Genomic DNA, 15002 nt, shown 5'->3' with positions numbered 1-15002 from the left:
TTTAAAAAATATAAAATATTTTTAATTAAATCTCACCCCTTAATAAAATAATTATCTACTTTTAAGTTAACTCTATTTTTTTATATTTATTTTTCTTAAAAATTATATAATATATATAAAATTATTATTAATAGGAATATTTTTAAAAAATAATAATTATATTTTAAAAAATTAAAAAATATTTTAATATTTAATTTTTTAAAAAATATCTTAAATCCATCTAAATCGAGGAAGTAAATTCTTTACTGAAAAAAATTTAGAAGACAACAGTGAACCCGAGTACCGATACACGCCCACGAGGGCAGTCCCGTCATTTCACCACTGACCTCAGATGATGGCAAAAGTACATTTTTAGCAACTGTGGCCCTCAAAGGAAAGTGGAGAATGAGGAAACACGGACACCACTACTCCTCTCTCCCTCTCTCTCAGTATCTCTCTCTGAGCTTTTCTCCTCCTCATCCTTGCGAGGCGAGTGATTTTTCAAAGCCATCCACAAACGTCAAGTAGTCTGTAACCCCATAGCCCTTATTATTAGTGGTAAAAAGATTACACACTGAACTAAAACCCGCCACCAAGCTAGCCGGAGGCGCACGTACGGTTTTTTTTTTTCCAGCTTCGTAATCATACAAAATACTGATTTCATTTTCCCCTTCATCCCATTTTGCCGGGGAATCGCTTCGTCTCTCTTTATCTCTCTGCTTTCCCCGGTTTTTTTATCCATGGCTGAAACCGGTCTAGTCCGGTTTCCGGGAAGCTTAGACCCCCGAGCTGAAGAGTTCACGCCCACAAATCAACCGCTATATAGGCCGGCTCAACTGTTCTACCCTTACGCACCGACCAGCGGCGTTCAACTTCAGCCCCTACCATTCTGTAATGCTGCTCCTATTGGCGTTCCGTATCCGCAGTTCTGTCCCCCAGCGGCGTACGTTGGCCCTCTGGCGCCGCCGGCCTCGCCGTCGCCGTCCTCATCTACCTCGCCCACGCGGTCGCTGCTGCTAAGCTCCGTGCCGGCGGAGGTGGTGAGCGAGTCGATGTTAAGGAGGGAATTGGAGGTGTTCGGCGATGTGAGGGGGGTGCAGATGGAGAGGGTTCGAGAAGGAATAGTGACCGTTCATTTCTATGATCTGAGACATGCAGAGACGGCGTTAATGGCGATTCGGAGGCAGCACATGCAGCAACAGACCAGGCTTCGTAATTTCTATTCCTCCGCGTTGAAGTCGAGCAATTCGGCGTTAGAATCGGATTGTTACGCCCCGCCGCTGCCGCCACCAGCGCGTGGGCTGGTGGGTGGCCGTGCGGTCTGGGCCCAATATATCGTCCCTCCTTACAACGCCGTTCCTCAAGGCCAAAATCAAGGGACCATAGTGATTTTCAATTTGGATTCGGATGTGTCTGCAGGGACTCTACGACAAACTTTCGAGGCATTCGGTAAATAAAACGTTTCTGGCCAGTTTTCAATCTCATTCATCATTGCCTTTTACGTTTCGCTTCGTCCGTTTGCATTTTCCTTTAATTGGGTAACCCACGAAACGAGATCTGAAAGCGCCTTGAAAGAGAGAAGAAAAAAAAGCCTATTGGGTCTGATATCGTTTTGCTTGCTTGCTGACCTTAGCCATGTCGGAGAGGACTTTTTTGTGGGGACTGTTGACTATAATGCCAGTTGGGTTTTGTTGTGTTGTATTGTGTGGGTTTGGGAGCAATACAACACAACGCAACACAGACCTGATGATACGTCTCTATCTCACTCTTTTTATCTACTTTTTATGACGTTTTCGACTCTGGTCCTCACGCCACTTTCGCTATCTTTTTGGTCTTTCTTGGCCTTCTTATCTTCTATGTATTTTTTTTTTTTAATTTGAAGGTCCTGTGAGGGAACTGAGAGATACGCCGTCGAAGAAGAATCAAAGGTTTGTGGAATTCTTTGACGTCAGAGATGCGGCCAAGGCATTGAGGGAAATGAATGGCAAGCAAATTAACGGTAAAGCCGTTGTGATTGAGTTCAGTCGTCCTGGTGGCCATGGCAGGAAGTTCTTCAACCCACCTGCAATCTCCAAATACGCAAAGCCGTTTAATTCCCAACCCCCTTCTCCTCCCCCGCCACCACCATTTGCGCGCAAAAACGCACGTCGTTTTCCTCCTCCTCCTCGGGCTCATCATCTTCCTCAACCCCAATTGTCGTCGAAGGAATTAATAGCAGGGAACAAGGGGAATGATAACGCTAATCTGGAGAGTGTTATCAAGAGTGTTTCTTTGGAAACGACAATGTGTTTGGCGAATTTGAGCGGGGAAGAAGAGAAGCAGCAATCGGAAGAGCCTGCGGTGAGAAACGCCGCCGTGAAAAACTGCGGCGGCGAGACCGTGGCGGGAAGCACGAAGCAGCCGCAGCAACCCAGAAATAGGAATTGGAAGGGAAAGCAAGGAAAGAAGCAGGAAACTCGGTTTCTTATTAAAGAAGATGCGACTGTGGAATCGAGTTGCAAAGATTCCAGAACTACTGTCATGATCAAGAACATACCCAACAAGTACAGGTCAATCTGCTGCTTTCTTCTCCACCATGATTGTTCCTCACATTTAGTTTACTATTATATTCAACCTTCCTATATAAAATAAATATATTTAAACCAACCCATCTGAAATCGTGTTTGACATGTGTTGTGTTGTGTTGCAGTCAGAAGCTGCTATTGAACATGCTGGACAACCACTGCATTCACTGCAACGAGCAGATTTCCGATGCCGACGACGACCAACCCATCTCCTCTTACGATTTCGTTTACCTTCCCATTGATTTCAAGTATCTTCCATTTCTCCTCATCATTTAATCTCTGGGAAATGAACAGCCTTTCTTTCGTGTATTTTGATTTTAATTTTAGCTCGTGCCTTAAACTTGAAACAGCAACAAGTGTAACGTGGGGTATGGGTTTGTGAACATGACATCACCAGAAGCGACGCTGAGGCTCTACAAAGCATTCCATCTTCAACATTGGGAAGTCTTCAACTCCAGAAAAATATGCGAAGTCACATACGCGAGAGTTCAGGTAATTTAACTGTTGAGTTCAACTCAACATATGAACAACAAAGTTACAGTTAGTTTACTCTGATGAGAGCTTTGTAACCTGACAAAGGGTTTGGAAGCGTTGAAAGAGCACTTCAAGAATTCCAAGTTCCCATGCGAGGTGGAGCATTACTTGCCGGTGGTGTTTTCTCCGCCGCGGGATGGGAGGCAGCTGACAGAGCCACTTCCGATCGTGGGTCAGAAGCAACAAGGAGAAGCCATTAATGATGATGGTGGTGAGGTGGAGGGCGAGAATAGAGGAGGCGGCGGCGGCAAGCAACAGGATGACATGCAGAGCGGCGGCGGCGGCAGCGAAAACGGCGGCGGGATGGGTAGTGATGACGATGCTGACAGAAGAAGAGACGGTGAAGAAGTGGGAAGGGATTTGACGAATAGCTAATCAGAGAGATTGTTGTTGGCGAGCGAGCCTTATCTGTATAGCTAGCTAGTCCTCCTTCACTTTCTCACTCACCGGCCAGCCTACGAAGCGCTCTGAGTCAGAGCTGAGCCTGCTATCCAATGCTGCTACAGGCATCTCTTCGGACTTTCTTCTCTGTCATCATCATCATCATCATCAAAGTATTCAAAAATTTTTAGGAGCATCTGAGATTCTTGGTTTGGCTCTTTTCTGTAGGATTTTGCTCTTTGTTGTTGCATCCTCCTCCTGGCACTGCAATCTGGTTTTTAGTAATTATTAATTGTTCATGTTTTTTTTAATGAAAATTAATTTGTTCATGTTTAATATGAGTAGCGAATTTCAAAGTTTTCAAGATTTTTTCCCTTTTTTTTTCCCATGTACTCTCATGTTTCAATGTAATGGACAAATTTTGGTAAGTAGATCAAATGCTTATTAAAGTTAGTAATCTATAATTTTGTTACTGTCAAGCACTCTTTGAATTTAGAGCGAGACTCCAATAAATTTATTTAATATTTTTGTTACCAAAAAAAAACATATAAAAGGAGGGAATGAGAGGAATAGGGTTTAGAACTTAGAAACGGGGAACGGTGAAATTACTTAATATGGGCATTTAAGAATGACAGGGACGAAGGGGAGTGAGTGCGCGTGGGATACCGCTGGTTAAAGGGGAGGCAGCTTTTGTGGCGGTTCTATGGTGGCGCAGGTGTTTGCGCTGCATCTGATCCTACTCACATTTTTCTCGCTTCTTCTGTTCCCGCCTGCCTACTCCAAAATATAGGATTAATAGGTTTTTTTGATAATTATATTTTAATTATACTTTTTATTTATTGATTTCAAAAAATAATGAATTAAAATTTTAATTATCATTGCTAAAAACATTTTTAATGAATGATGAAAGTATAATTGAAAAGATGCTACATTTTTAAAAGATTAATTAAGTATTTACTTATTTAGTGCTTCAGAAGGAGCATTTCGTTGGGATCCCATTTTTTTTAATACTTTTTGGTATTAAGATTATAAAAAATTTGGAGAATGATTTCATCCCATGCAATGAAGTGCTGTCTGTCTTGTCTTACAAAGTAAGTGAAGATGTATGTATGGATCTGGTATTGGAAAAGCGAAAGCAAGGAAGTTAAAGAAGTGTTGTTTCCAGTGGAAATTCGATTGAGAAGAAAGAAGCAACACTTCGGAGAGAGGGAGGGAGGAGATGACACGTGTCCGTTTGTTGGTCAAAGCAAGAGATTTGATGGTTACGTGTATCTGGGTTATTGGTATGGCAATATAGTACCATTTTTAAAAGTTTCCAAGTAACATTGTTTGAAAAAAAAAAAATGAAAGCATCGCAATTAGGTCATATCAAAATGAATGAATGTAATTAAATTCTTAATAAATTTTTTTACAAAATAAATTATAGTGACTATTAATTTAAATAATTATAAAAATATTTTTGTTACAATCTAAAAATTATATTTAATATTTAATATTTACTTATAATTAAAATTTTTGTATTTGTAATAATTTATATCGATATTTTTAATTTATTTTTTTGTAAAATTTGTTAGGGATTTAACTGATATTAATTTAATATTTTGAGATTTAACTATCATTTTTTTAAAAAATGTTTGAATATCAAGTGCCTCTTGTAAAAAAGTTTCCAAAAATGGTGTCAAATTTTAAGTGAAATAGCATTAGTTGTAGAACTTTCTATTTAAAGGAGTTATATCTCAACCTGATCCAAATTAGTTTGTCCAATGTTATGTCTCCTCAGTTCAATTTGGAGCAAATTCAAGTTACTCATATGCAAAACTTCTCTGCACCCCACCCATACCACTTCTTAACAAATTATTTGCTCTATCAATAGTCCATAATAACATCGTAGAAACTCTTTTCATTCAAAAATAAAAAATTCTTTTAACTAATTTACACTTTCAATAAATTAGTAAATGATATTTAAAATTATACATTTTTAATATTTACTCTTATTTAATATGATGTCTCAATTAAAAAATATTGTTAATTAAACCTCAATTAAAGACATTTTAAAAAAATTATTAATTACATGTTGAACTACCAAAAATATTTGATTTTATTACTAAGAAAATATCTTTCTATACATACATATCTAATAACTTAACAAATATACTATAAAAGTTTATTGTTGCCAAGCAATAGTCATCCGATTGGCAAATTTGCAACTTATACTTGAATGGATGCGAGTTTAAATCTAGTTAACATAAAAATTTTATTAGTGTGTAATAAGTAAGTTTTTTTTAAGTTCTTTTTTTTTGTGGGGCCATAAGAATAAGAAATGCAAATTGCAAAACTTATTTCAACTAGGCTGTATATGCATAATGCAAGAATTTTGTGTCCAATCCCAGTCACTTGTTCAAGAAATACAAGAGTACATGTCATTCACTTCAACTTGATATTTTTATAAGCATTTTTTTCAACCTTGAGACATATTTTAATAAGCAATCTATTAGAAATTGGACCAGCCATTAAATAAGTTAAGGCATATATTCAATGATTAATGGGCAAAACCGTGGTTAAATTAATTATAAATAAAATATTTCATTGAGCATAAAAAACCTAACTTACACCTTTATCTCATTTAAAAAAAATGAAAAACTATGTATTTACAAGCTACTGTAATGTGATAATGGTTGGGGAAAAGGAAAAAGAAAGAATGTTGGATACCATAAAACATTTGGTTCAATTGATTAGAGGAATTGTATTAACTTAACTAGAAATCTATAATTTAAGCATTGAAAATATAGTAAGGTTAGTTAAAGCCATTCATATCGCCTGAAATCCAAGCCAACCCGAGCCATTTGGGTACATTAGCCTAAGCTTTGAGTCGGACACCGAGCAAGGGCCAAATCTTGCCTTGCCTAGCTTGACCTATACATATGTTATTTTTTTATATTTTTTAATCATATTTACTTTTGGAGCGAGCAAGAATTGGAAAGGTGATAGTGCCCACATAACGCGGCAAAAAAGACTGGACGATACTGGATTTCAACCTAACCTGAAGTTTGGTCTCTTTCATAAAAAAAATTGAGTTAGGCAACCTGTATTCTGGTCTTATTCAGTGATAACATGAAAATTAACAGGACAAGACTTGGTCCATATGATTGGAAAATTGATCCTGTTAGTTGAGTACTCACTTAGCTTTTTTTTTCTCTATGAGAGGCAATAATTCATTTCAACCTAATAAATTTAATTAAAATAATAAAAATATTTATAATAATAATAACAAATCCATAATAATTTTCAACAATAAAAAATATTTTTATTATAGTTCAAATAATTTAAATTTATAATTTTAATAAAAATAACACTCAACAAATTTCAACAACACTACATTATAACAACAATTTGAAAACAAACTTAATAAATCTTTATACAATCACATCTTTAGCGTGAATTATACTTGAAGCATTTGTCAAAAATAAATTACTTATAATTATATTAAATAAATTAATAGGATCGGATTAAATTAAGTGATTTAGATGTTCAGTCTTTTGTTCAGTTCAATTTAAAAAAATAGTCTAATTTTTTAATTTTTTTAATCATAAAAGATCAGTGTTTATATAAATCTGAATCATATTAAGTTAGACTAAGTTATATAGGATTAAAAGATTTTTGTACAGCCGTAGCCACCACCTCCACCGGAGGGAGGGAGGGAGGGAGAGAGAGAGAGAGAGAGAGAGAGAGAGAGAGAGAGAGAGAGAGAGAGAGAGAGAGAGGGGTAAGGTTTCAACTTTCAACGAGAGAGAGAGAGAGAGAGAGAAGGGGTAAGGTTTCAACTTTCAACGTTATGGGTTGTCCGTCGGCACAACGCTGTGACTGTGTGTGTGTGGACCATTTTCACTGCAATTATATATTGTCTGTATTTTTCCTCTCCCTTCTATCACTATCACCTCCATCTTGCTCTAGGGTTTTGACACGTGCACCGCTCATGTTCCTCCTTTCTATCCTCCCCCATATTTTATCTGTTTTTTTTTAAACCATTTCCTTGGATAATATTTATCTGTTTTTTAACCCATGGTAACTTCATATCCCATAGGCTATATTTAAGTCAAAGAAATTGATATTATTTCCCTCTTGAATTATAAAATAATTTTAAAAAAATTTGGCTGCTCTAAAATATAAAACAACTTTAAAAAAATAATATTTTATTAATTATATTTTTTTAATATTATCCTTCAGATTAAGAAAGAATTAAAATAATATTATAATATAATAATTAATTGTGTAGAGGTATTATTGAAAGTTCATAGTTTTGTTTTAAAAAAGTTATTTTGAAATGTGTCATAATTATGTTTTATTGACATATGTAATATTATTGTAAATTGTCTTCTAATTTAAAACGGATGGAGTATTTTTTATAATTTAATTTACATAAAAAATGAAATATTCCTTCATCTCTTTGTCCCAAATTGTGAGAAATTGTTAGGATAAAGTCGACATTCTAAAATATAAAATATTTTAATAAAAATAAAGTTTAATTAATGATATTTTTTTAAAATAACCCTTTCTATATATTATCATTTCATAAATAGTGTATTAAATGAATGATATTATTAAAAAAATTATATATTTTTTAAAAGTAAGATTGTAAAATGTATTTAATAAGTTTTGTTAGTATGTGATTTTGTCTGATAAAATGGTTAAAAAGTTACTACTGTTTATATGAGAGAGAGAAGGAGGGAGAGAGAGAATCTTTATATTCTATTTATAAATCACATTATTAAATTATTCTCATAATTTTTTTCTCTATAATTAAATATTTATGAAAGAAAGTATGTTATTGAAGTATATATTTAATAGAAATAAAATTATAAATTCATTAAATTTTTAGATAAAGTTCATAAGTTTTAATTTTTTATTTTTGTAAAATATATTAGAAATGATTAATAAATAAAATTTTTAATTATCTCACATAAACTAACGAAAACCATTACAATTAATTGATAATTGATATCAGTAAAGTATTTAAATCTTTTCAAATATACTACCGCTGATTAATTACATTTGACCCTCTTGATATACTACTCCTCGTAAATTAATGCCATCTCATGATTTGGTTTTTCAAGATGAAACATATGAATCTAACCAGAGACCATTCGGATCATTGCCGATCAATTTTTTATTTGTTAGAGACGCTTTTGAGATGAACACATTAATTGCTTTCAACATTCTTCAAAATGACTTATAAAATACTCCAACATGCATGCAATATAATTTAAACTTGGGTTAATAAACATCATAAATTTTAAACTATTATTTAAATAATATTTTAAATTTTAAACTCTTAAAATGAGTAAAAAAAATTTTCAACTTATAAATTCTAAACGAATTAACCCCATTAGCCTGGGTTCCACAAAACAAAAAATAATAGTGGTTATATATAATTTAATGGTGGAGGGTAATTGATTTGAAATTTACAAATTAAGAAAAGTTTTTATTCATTTTAAGAGTTCAAGGTTTAAAATGTTCATTAATTCTTTAAACTTTCCTCGCTACCTTTGTACTTATTAAAAAATAATAGTTATTCCCTCTAAACTACAATACCCTATATGATAATGGTAACTACTTTTTGGTTCTAAAAAAAATTAGGTCACACTTTAATCTCTTAAAATTTTTTTACATCTTTTCACTTATACCCTTATTAATGTTTTAATAATAATAAATAAAATATGAATGCATTATTCTTTTCAAAAAGAATAATAAATAAAGCAAGAATATAGTTAAAAAAATAATTATAAAAATTACTTCATGCCCTACATTTTGGACTAAATAGGATTTATAAATATTCCATATATCATGGTCCAAATGGAGTGTGTTAAAACAAATGAAACTTTCCAAATTTTCCATTCTTTTGCAACTAATAACTATAATAAATAAACAACTAATAAAATTAAAAAATTAATTACTCTAATTTTACCTTATATTAAAATAAAAAACTTTTAAAATCTGTTTTATAGAAGTGTACACAAAATGCCTTATAACAAATCAAGGGAAGTGAGCTTTTTTAATTTATAAGATTCACATTCAAGACTATTATGATAGAATTTTCTTTTTATTTTCCTTTCATGAGGAAATAATTATTAATCACTAATTGAAAATTCGAAAGATGGAAGACACCGACATTTTAACCAATTGCATTTGCTCCATCATCCTGTGCAGCTTCTAGTTTCTGGAGAAACTAAAAGAGGACAATTGGGGGGGAAAAAAGTGTTGAACAGTGATCATTGGATGCTCTGGGGATTCTTGACAATGGAATGTGACCAAAAAAGAGCTTATGGGTCCGAGTGCTCACCAACCAAGATGGTTTGTGGCCTTTCGATTCCGTGTCTTGAGTCTCAGTACAAGACTCACAATATCAAGAGCTTAATTAATTTTTTTGATTATTATTATTATGAAGCTGTACAATGTTTTATGTTATTTTATGGAATATTTAATTATGATTTATGGGTTAATTGCCCGACAACCCCAAATTGGACTCCATAACTATCAAAACTAACGGGATTTTTTGTCCCTTCCCAAGTCTTGGTATTGGTGTTGTGCCTCTCGAGAATTTCCCATTATAAAATATTATTTTTGCTTGCTTCTGTGCCTAGTTAAGAACATCCCATCTTGTTCCTTTCATTTTTTAAACCACTTCTTTATTTATTTAAAATATTTGCAAAGCTTCTACAATTTTTATCAGATCAAATAACAATTTTATCTTTAAATTATAACTCTAAAAGCATCTAAAATTTTAAAATTTATTTCTGGGTTAGGGATCTTTAATATGTTCTTCTCTCATATTCCTTATAATGTCCTAACTTCTCAATTTTATTTTTTTTGTTAAATCATTAACTTTTACATAAAATAAGAGACATTTTCATATATTGATGTCCAAAATGATAAAGATTTATATTTTTTTAAAAGAAAAATACCTCAAATACACCCTTTTATTTTTGAAAAAAAATATAAAAAATATAAATCTTTACCATTTTAGAACATAAGATATTAAAATATTTCTTATTTTATATAGAAGCCAATTATCTAAATATAAATAAAAAATAAAATTTAAAAATTAGAGCATTACAAAGGATGTTAGAAAAAAAACTCATTAGAGACCCCTAACCCTTTATTTTTAGTGTAGTGTTACCCTTCAATTTTTTAAAAATAGGTTTATGATCTAGATTGCTGTTAAATCTATAGTTTATGCACAAAGTTACCATTTAACCCATTTTCTATTTATTTAAATTATTAACTTGATCTAATTTCTTTTTTATTGGGTTCAAATGGAGGGTTCTTTAATAAGAATGACAATTAAGTCCTAAAAAATGAATTAATGACAATTAAGTTTTAATAGATTTATTAAAAAAATTATAAATATTGATTCAAATAATTATATATTTTAGAGTTTAACTTGTAAATAAAATATTTAAATTTTAAATATAACTCTTAATTTATAGTTGAGATTTTTGTTTGTATTTTTCTGAATAAGTACTTGCAACTCATTCAATTATTAGGGACATTACTATTATGATTAATTGTATCTTTTGAGACTTTATTGCTATTCTCTTTATTTTTCTAATGTGACATTTTTATTGCTAGTATGGATGCATTTTAATTTATACATCCCGTTTTACATTTCTTCCCATTTCTATAGTATGCCACTTTCATTCATCTCACTAAAACTAATAAATGACAGTTAATTTATTAAATTTAACTTTTTAGCTTGTAATTAAAATATTTTAACTTTTCTCTTAATAAAGCATATGAATTTAAAAAATAAGAAGAATTTCTTTTCCAATTATGATGCATTCTCTCTCATCTCATGAATTAAAATATAAAAAAACTCGATAAAAATAAAATAAATTATAAAAATTTAATTTAAAATTAAGAAAAATTATAAAGAGTTGTTGATTGATTTTCTGTTCTTTTTAATTCCAAAATTGATAATAAAAAAATCATTACATGAATATAATTCATGCCAAAAAAACAGTTGTTCTCTCTTATTTTTCCACTTGCACCGCCAGGGCCATTGCCCTTAGCCGCGGCCACTTCGCTTTGTTGTCGGCCATCGCCTTGCCACTATTAATTAGGGCATTTCAGTCTTTTTATTTTGATTTGTAAATAAAAAAATTATTTTACTTAAAGGAGAAGATTTAGCCATTTGGGTTGTTATGCTTGGTATACTTTTCTGCCGTTAAATATGAACAAATAGATTTAAAAAATGTCAATAACATTATTCAAGAATTTTTTTTTGAATAAATAATATATACATATAATATATATATATATATAATTAACATATATTAATTTAATTAAAAAAAACTTTAACTATATCATCACACTATATAGGTTTTTTTTTTTTTTTTTACTGAAAAGGTTTACACTTTATTATATTACATTCTTTTACATCTGTCTTCTTGTAAGTGATAAATGAGACATAGTAGGAAACCTTTCGAAATAATTTTAATAATATAAATTTATTTATTTTCTTTTTTTAATGTATGATAGTAATATTTTTAAAATATAAAGTTAAACTATTTAAATTTAATTTAAATGTTTATTTGCTTATTTTTTAATGTATGATAGTAATATTTTTAAAATATTAGTTAAACTATTTAAATTTAATTTAAATGATATAGACTCAAATATACTTCATTTAGTCCCTATTATAAATCGCTTTTATCCATCTCATTGAATTCAAAGAAAGATAGTTAATTATTAGGTCATTTCCAATATGTTTTGTCATAACAAAGTAAAATTTTAAAACTCATTAAAATTAATAAATTAATTCTGTCTAAATATTAATAAATTTTAAATTTTATTCTATTAAATATAAATATTTTAATAATATATTTTAACTCTGTCTATGTTTATTACTAATCCCAAGCCCAAATAAAAGTGAAAGACTCTGTTAGGCTCTCGACAATTATATAAACTATTAAATTTTACATGAATATAATTAAAAGAATTTAATAATATACTTTCTCACCCTGAGATTTAATGGAAGATAATGAAGAGAACCTGTTGAGGACTTTCTATACCCTGGTGTTATTGCTAGTTGAATAATGTAGTTTTGGGCTTTGCTTTGTGTCCCATAAAAAAATAAAAAATTATGATAAAAATTAATGACATAATTTATAAATATGAATTAATTATTCTCTCCTCACCTTAAAAATAGGATCCAAGAGAATATGGATTTTAAAAATAATAAGAATTTTTTTTTTTTACAATGCATGGTCTCTCATGGGAAACAAAATTTTGAAGAAAAATAGAGAAACACTATTCAAAGAGACATATAAAAACGTTAAATTAAAATTAATTTTTTTGATAATTTGCAATAAGAATAAAATTTTAAAAAAATTAATAATTCCCATATGAATTATATTAAAAATTAAGAATTTCTTTAAAAGACGCCAATCGAGATAATATTTATTTAATTTAAATGTGTGCGTGTGTGAACGATGGAAAGGGGAAACAGTGGGGTGTGTGGGGCGCCTTCCCTGCGTGCTTTTGATGCAATCAAGGCCACACGGTTGGCCACTTTGGTCCCATCCCTGCCTCTAAATAAATAAGTAATAAGAAAATATTACGTTTTCTATCCCCAACAAAAAAAATAATATTGATAAATTTTATTAAATTAAATACTCAGAGATAGATAGTTCTAATAGAATCTCTTTCTCCAATAAATTAATTAATTATTTTTAAATTAATATTATTTTTTATAGTTATCTTTATTTAATAGAATATTTTACTTAAAATAAATATAAATAAATTTATTTATTAAGGACATATTTTTAGAAAAATAAGTTAATTACACATTAAATCCAATTTCCTTCTTTATTTTATTTACCGCTTTCGCCAACGTTCGAAGTGGAACCACCGTTTATGTACGGATAGTTCTGTGTCCAACTCGGGGAAAATTAAGGAAAAAGATCATGAGGTCAAAATATTTGGATAAAAAATTTAGGAGCACTACATATGGGTCCTATATAAAAAAAATTAATTATTATAAGATTTATTAATAACTGAATTAAAATCATTAATAATACTTATAGTAATTAATTTTTTTTTTGTGTATGACTTCAATATAATTCTCCATATAAGTTTCAATGGATGAATTTTAAAAGTGAAAATACCTAAGTGTCCTTTAAGTGACTTCGTAGACACTGGAAAAAAATTTGAAGACCATATAAAAATGTTAAAAGACTATTAAACCCCTTAAAGACTCTTTAAGATTATTGGTGAAAGAAAATTGTTGATAGATGCAGATGACATGCTTTGTTCTTTCTCGAAGACGAGGAAGATGCCATGGAATATATTTACTTGCATCTAACATTTATTTTTGAGGAACTAAGTCCTTTTATTATAATTAATCCCTGTAAGTTTGGATCTTGTTAACACATGCACGTGAAGCCTGCTTGTTTAAATTAAAAAAAATAATAATAAAATTTTTTGAATTATGTAAATGATAATTTAATTATTCAAAATGTTATAATATCAATAAAGTCCTTGAAAACTTTTCTATCATTAAAGAATTAATATAAATAATTAAATTACTTTTAGTTCAAAATTTTAAATGCAAATTTATTACCTGTTGTTGCATTATTGTGATTTTAAGAAGAAAAGTTATAAATATTAAAATAAAATTTGTGAATGATAATTGATATTTACATCACTTGAGAAATATTAAGATTTTAAATAATAACTTATAAATTGTTGTTGAATTCTTGTGATTTTAAAATGAAAAGTTGTGAATCTTGAAACAAAACTTATAAATGATAATTAATATTTGAACTAAAGGTAATTTGATCATTTATATTAATTCTTAAATAATAGAAAAATTCCTAAAAACTTCTTGGTATTATAATATTTTAAGGGACTAAATTATCATTTATATAATCTAAAGGTTGTCATTTTCCCAATTAAAAAAGAAATACACACACACACATATATTTTCTCTCTCTCCCGGTGCATAATTAATGGTTATTCTTGATGTATTATTGTTTAGTTAATCATCAAGTATTTATTTGTTTTAATTGCTTTTAAGAATTAAAGAATTAATATAAATAACCAAATTACCCTTAATTCAAGATTTTAAACGCAAACTTGTTACTTGCTGTTGCATTATTACGATTTTAAGAAAAAAAGTTATAAATATTAGAACAAAACTTATAAATGATAATTGATATTTACATCACTTGAGAAATATTAAGATTTCAAATACAAACTTACAAATTACTATTAAATTTTTGTGATTTTAAAAAGAAAAGTTGTGAATTTTGAAACAAAACTTATAAATGATAATTAACATTTGAACTAAGGGCAATTTAATCATTTATATTAATTCTTTAATGACAGAAAAATTTCTAAAGACTTTTTGATATTATAACAGTTTAAGAGACTAAATTATCATTTATATAATCTAAAGGTTGCCATTTTTCCAATTAAAAAAGAGATACATACATACATATATATACATATATATATATATATATATATATATATTTCCTCTCGCTC

The 15002-nt window shown here is 30.0% G+C and overlaps 1 protein-coding gene across 1 annotated transcript; it reads left to right on the top strand.

Annotated features, from left to right (window-relative positions):
• The first annotated feature begins 400 nt into the window (after positions 1-400).
• Positions 401-3875, top strand: LOC129309525 (protein terminal ear1). Its single transcript, XM_054951129.1, has 5 exons — positions 401-1428; positions 1862-2528; positions 2669-2791; positions 2894-3035; positions 3123-3875. Exons 1-5 carry the CDS (start codon positions 720-722, stop codon positions 3450-3452), a joined length of 1971 nt encoding a protein of 656 aa, XP_054807104.1. The 5' UTR covers positions 401-719; the 3' UTR covers positions 3453-3875.
• Positions 3876-15002: the final 11127 nt, after the last annotated feature.

The sequence above is a fragment of the Prosopis cineraria genome, unplaced genomic scaffold, assembly GCF_029017545.1.
Source record: "Prosopis cineraria cultivar Desert tree isolate PC_DT_omini unplaced genomic scaffold, ASM2901754v1 PC4, whole genome shotgun sequence".
NCBI classification, from domain to species: Eukaryota; Viridiplantae; Streptophyta; class Magnoliopsida; order Fabales; family Fabaceae; genus Prosopis; species Prosopis cineraria.
Note: the sequence above shows the minus strand (reverse complement) of the source record. Positions and strands in the feature narration are given on the sequence as shown.